The 4997-nt window shown below is 46.5% G+C and overlaps 1 protein-coding gene across 1 annotated transcript in view; it reads left to right on the top strand.

The window, feature by feature from the left end:
- The window catches only part of LOC102488255 (arachidonate 15-lipoxygenase), a 143746-nt gene extending 139875 nt beyond the window's left edge, over window positions 1-3871 (top strand). The window contains exons 9-15 of the mRNA XM_006151903.2: window positions 7-93; window positions 1967-2053; window positions 2147-2316; window positions 2472-2593; window positions 3149-3249; window positions 3360-3527; window positions 3631-3871. Of these exons, the coding sequence (XP_006151965.1) occupies window positions 7-93; window positions 1967-2053; window positions 2147-2316; window positions 2472-2593; window positions 3149-3249; window positions 3360-3527; window positions 3631-3810 (915 nt within the window). The 3' untranslated portion in view covers window positions 3811-3871. The remainder of the gene's footprint in view (window positions 1-6; window positions 94-1966; window positions 2054-2146; window positions 2317-2471; window positions 2594-3148; window positions 3250-3359; window positions 3528-3630) is intronic.
- The last annotated feature ends 1126 nt before the right edge of the window (window positions 3872-4997 follow it).

Below are 4997 nucleotides of genomic sequence, written 5' to 3'. Positions count from 1 at the left end.
CTGCAGTATCATCTTCTGAGGGGACACTTGATGGCTGAGGTCATTGCCGTGGCCACCATGAGGTGCCTTCCCTCAGTACATCCTATCTTCAAGGTAATGCCTTCTTTTCCCACCTGTCTGTCTCCATGCTCTGTGGCACATTCCCACCTCTGTGGAATCTCAGAGTGTGGGGAGAATGGCCAATGGAAGACAAGAGAGAGCGGGAGTGTGAGCGTGGCTTTCCATGCATATTCAATGGGTGAAATCAGCTGCTAAGGGGGGAAAAAGGAACCTCCTAGAAAGGGGAAAACAAGTCTACTCTCATTATGTAGAAAGCACAGATATTCAGACAGTATGTAAACACTGCATGCAAATGACTGCAGAATTCATCCAATTAGAGGGGATGATGTAAATAACATAATTTTTTTTTCCTATTCATCTTGAAGATTTCTTAAGGAGGCCCGGCCGGTAGCATGGTGGTTAAAGGTGCTGGACTCCCATGGGGCTGACTGTGGTTTGAGTCCCAGATCTGACAGCTTGCTTTCTTACTTTCTCTCTCTCATACTCTGTCCCTCTCTGGTCAAATTAAAATACATATATAAATAAGCAAATAAAATAAATAAAGTTAAATAAAATAATTTTAAAAAAGATTTCTTAAGGACAAACAAAAGCCATTAAGAAGGGCTCAGAATGGGGCTGGTGGGTGGCATGGTGGTTAAGGTGCTGGACTTCCACATGACCAATCATGGTTGGAATCCCAGACCTGGTGGCTTGCCTTCTCACTCTCCCTTTCTCTCACTCTGTCTCTCTCTGGTCAAGTCGAAGAATGATAATTAATTAATTAAATTAAATAATTCTTAAAAAAAAAAAGAGGGGGTCCAGCAGATGACATGGTGGTTAAGGTGTTGGACACTCCCACATGGCCAACCATGGTTCAAGTCCTAGACCTGGTGGCTTGCTTCTCTGGTCAAATAAAAAAAAAATGAATAAATAAAAAAACTTAAATAAATAATTCTTTTTTTAAAAAAAGAGGGGCTCAGGCAAACAACAGTAGCCTAAGTATAGATAATTAGGGCAAACTATTCACTGACTGAAAATATTTACTGGGTACTTCTCATGTAGCGAGGATCATTCTGGATGCTAGTGATAACATCGAGATCAGGCAATGTCCTGATCTTTGGGGAGTTTCATTTCTAGTAAGGGCAAACAGACGATAAAACTTGCACTGTAACGTATCACCTATGCTAAGTACCATGCAGAGTCAAAGTAGGGAGATGTGGTGGTTTAGTCCGGGTGGTCAGGAAAGACTCCCTTGAGGAGAGGACATCGAGAAGGAGACTTGAGGAGGAGCCAGCTGTGAAATGATCAGGAGGGTGCAGGGATGCAGGCAGAGAGGACAGCTAGTGCAAAGACCTTGACACGGCAGTGGGCGGGGCTTGTCTGAAGAGGAGGAAGGAGGTGAGTGTAATGGAGGAAGGGAGAGGGAGGAGCTGAGGTTCTGGAGGGAGGCAGGGGTTAGATGATGCATCTTAATGAGGCAATTATGCCCCTCTAGGGGGTGAAAATAAAACCTCATATCATTTTCATGTATAAAGCATTGATAAAGCAAAGTACTTGAACAAATACACAGTTCATGTGCAGCATTAAACTTTCAAGGGAGGGGAGGACAAGTTGAAACTAGGAAAAAACGTCAAAAGAGGCACCTTAGAGAGATGCAGTTAAAAAGCTTTGAGAAACATCCTAGACTCATGAGAATAATATGAAAAGAAAGGAGAATGATTTCTGAGAATTACCATAAAGCACTCAGTCTATGGTGTGGAATGATCAGGCAGTGCAAGTCAAATGAAGCTCTTGGTGTCGAGGGGCCACTGAACTCAACCCTGTGCTTTCCCCAAAGACCTGGTACCTGCCTGTCACCCCCTAGTCCCTGCGCTGACCTGCCATGGCCCTGTCCTGACTTTGCCCCTCCCTGCTTTCCTCCCTCTAGCTTATAGTTCCCCACCTGCGATACACCATGGAAATTAACGTCCGGGCCAGGAATGGGCTCGTCTCTGACTATGGAGTTTTCGACCAGGTATGGGACTAGGGAGGGGAATTCAGGGCTCACCCTCTGGCTCTGGCCTCAGGGCAGCTGGATTTGCCTGACCCTGCCTGTCCGTGGTCCTAGGTGGTGAGCACAGGTGGGGGAGGCCACGTGGAGTTCCTCAAGAGAGCTAAGGGCGTTCTTACGTATCGCTCGCTCTGTCCTCCTGATGACTTGGCTGACCGGGGCCTCCTGGGAGTCCAGTCTTCCTACTATGGTCAAGATGCTCTGCGGCTCTGGGAGATTCTCTATGGGTGAGGCAAGCCGCAGGCAGGGCTGCTGGGGGCGAGGAGAACAGGATCTCTCTGGTTGGGCTGGGTCTGGGGCTCTGGCCTGGCCATGGGGAAGAGGAGGGCTTGGATGTTCCCTGTTGGTTTCAGCCCCATCTCCCTGACTCTTTGGCCGGTAGGTATGTGGAGGGAATTGTGAAAATCCACTATAAGTCGGATGAGACTGTGAAAAGTGACCTTGAGCTGCAGTCCTGGTGTCGAGAAATCACTGAAGTTGGGCTGCTAGGGGCAGAGGATCGAGGTAAGATGAGCCCTTGCTCTGAGATCTCAGACATGAAACACAGGAGACTTCTCCAGAATCCTTTCTGTTTCTATAGAATAGAAGCATTTCCAATCCCTGTGAAATCTGCATAAAGCCTTCCCAGATTCTGTATTCTGTCAGCGAAGTCATGTCCCCATTCTGTAACTTGAGAGCTCTCCATGTCCCAGAAATAGTATGATTGCTCATAAATATTTAACAACCAGCTATTTAGAAATAAATAAGGAAATAAAACCTGTATTTGCCCATTTTCATGGTGTAAATATTTCTACCATGGCTGACAACCTGATGTCAAACATCTGAAAAGTTGACATTATTGACTGTCATGAGCCAGAGTGAGCTTACACCAGCATCCCTCTGAGTGGGATCCTTCCAGCAGAGGTCCCCTTTCTCCCACTCCACCTGGTTCTCATATAATTCCCAGAGTGACTGAGTGTCCCTGGTGCCCCTTCTCACCCTTCTTGTTCTCTCTGTGCCTTGTCTCTGAGCTCAGCTTCTGCTCCTGGCCTCCAGGTTCTAACTCCTCACTGTTTACAGGGTTTCCCAAGTCTTTGCAGTCTCTGGATCAGCTTTGCAAGTTTGCCACCATGTGCATCTTCACCTGCACTGGTCAACACTCCTCAAACCACCTGGGTCAGGTACTCACCAGAGGGGGAACTGGGAATTTTTGGCCTGGAGGCTTGTGCAGCTGGACTTGAGGGTTTTCATGCAGAGCAGACCTTGACTCTGAATCCCTGCCCCTCCTTAGCTGGATTGGTATGCTTGGGTCCCTAATGCACCCTGCACCATGCGGATTCCCCCCCCGACCACCAAGGATGTGACGATGGAGACAGTGATGGCATCATTGCCCAGCGTTCATCAGGCTTCTGTACAGATGTCCATCACTTGGCAGCTGGGCAGACGCCAGCCCATTATGGTGAGAGCCAGGTGCCTGGGTTCCTGTGGAAGGAGCTGAAGAGGGAGGGACAGCACCCCAGCTGAGATCAGAAGGCTCACCTGCCTTTTTCTCTCCAACCCAGGTGGCTCTGGGCCAGCATGAGGAGGAATATTTTTCAGACCCTGCATCCAAGGCAGTGCTGAAGACATTCAGGGAGAAGCTGGCTGCCATGGATAAGGATGTCGATGCCCGGAATGCAAAACTGGCCATGCCTTACGAGTACCTGAAGCCCAGCCTGGTGGAAAACAGTGTGGCCATCTGAGTGTGCCCAGCTTTTGATCATTCGAGTCCCCCCTCCACCCAAGCTACAACTGCTTCCCATGTCCCACCTTCCCTTTTTCCATTCATTGTTTGTAAGGCTTAGATTGATTCCATAGCTTAGCTATTGTGGGTAATGCTGCAATAAATGTGGATGGATATTCAAATATCTCTTTGACAAATTGATTTCTATCTTTTGAGTATGTACCCAAGAGTGGAATTACTGGGTTGAAAGTTAGTTCTATTTTTCAGTTTTTGAAGGTACTCCATACTAGTTTCCACAGTGGTTGTACTAATTTGCACTCCCACCAATACTGCCTGAGGGTTCCCCTTTCTCCACAGCCTTTGCAGCACTTGTTATTCTTCATGTTATTGATAACCATTTTGACTGGGTGAAGTGATACCTCTCTTTTTTTTTTTTTTTTTTTTTTTTTTTGAGAGAGATTTTTGTTATAGGGCATGTGTACTCACCAGAGATACAGAGAGGGACTAACAACAGGAAATCACTACCTGGGAGGATGGCCATGCTGCAATCCCTTCTCCCGCATTCTCCTCTTGGGATTTAGGCCACGCATGTGCGCCCAATGTGAGCTTAAACCATCAGGCCCGGGACTCAACTGTGGTTGACTACATGGGAGTCCAGTGACGTAACCATTATGCCATCTGCTGGTCCCCCTCTTTGTGATTAGTGACATTGAACATTTTTTTTAATATGCTTTTTGGCCATTTGTATGTCTTCCTTTGAGAATTGCCTGTTCAAATCCATTGCCGTTTTTAAAGAATTATTTATTTAACTTTATTTTTTCAGTTATTTATTTGTAATCTGACTAGAGAGAGAGAGCAAGCCACCAGTCTGGGACTTGAACCATGATTGGTCATGTAGGGGTGTCCAGCACTTAGCCACCACACCACCTGCTGGTCTCACCATTTTTTTCTTTTTCTTTTTTTAAGTTTTTGTCATATGGTGCATGCACTTGCTGGAGAGAGACAAAGAAAGACAAGGAGTAACATCCCCGGGGGTATGGCCACACAGTAGTCTCTTCCCTTCCATTCTCCTCTTAGGATTTTAAGCACATGCCTGATGTGATTTTCTTTCTTTTTTCTCTCTCTCTCTTTTTTTTTTTTTTTTTGAGAGGTTTTTGCTATAGGGCACGTGCACTCGCCAGAAAGAGAGAGACAGAGAGACAAAGC

Source organism: Tupaia chinensis, unplaced genomic scaffold (genome assembly GCF_000334495.1).
Source record: "Tupaia chinensis unplaced genomic scaffold, TupChi_1.0 Scaffold000330_1, whole genome shotgun sequence".
NCBI lineage: Eukaryota > Metazoa > Chordata > Mammalia > Scandentia > Tupaiidae > Tupaia > Tupaia belangeri.
The sequence above is the reverse complement of the archived record's forward strand: the minus strand, read 5'-3'. Positions and strand labels throughout refer to the sequence as shown.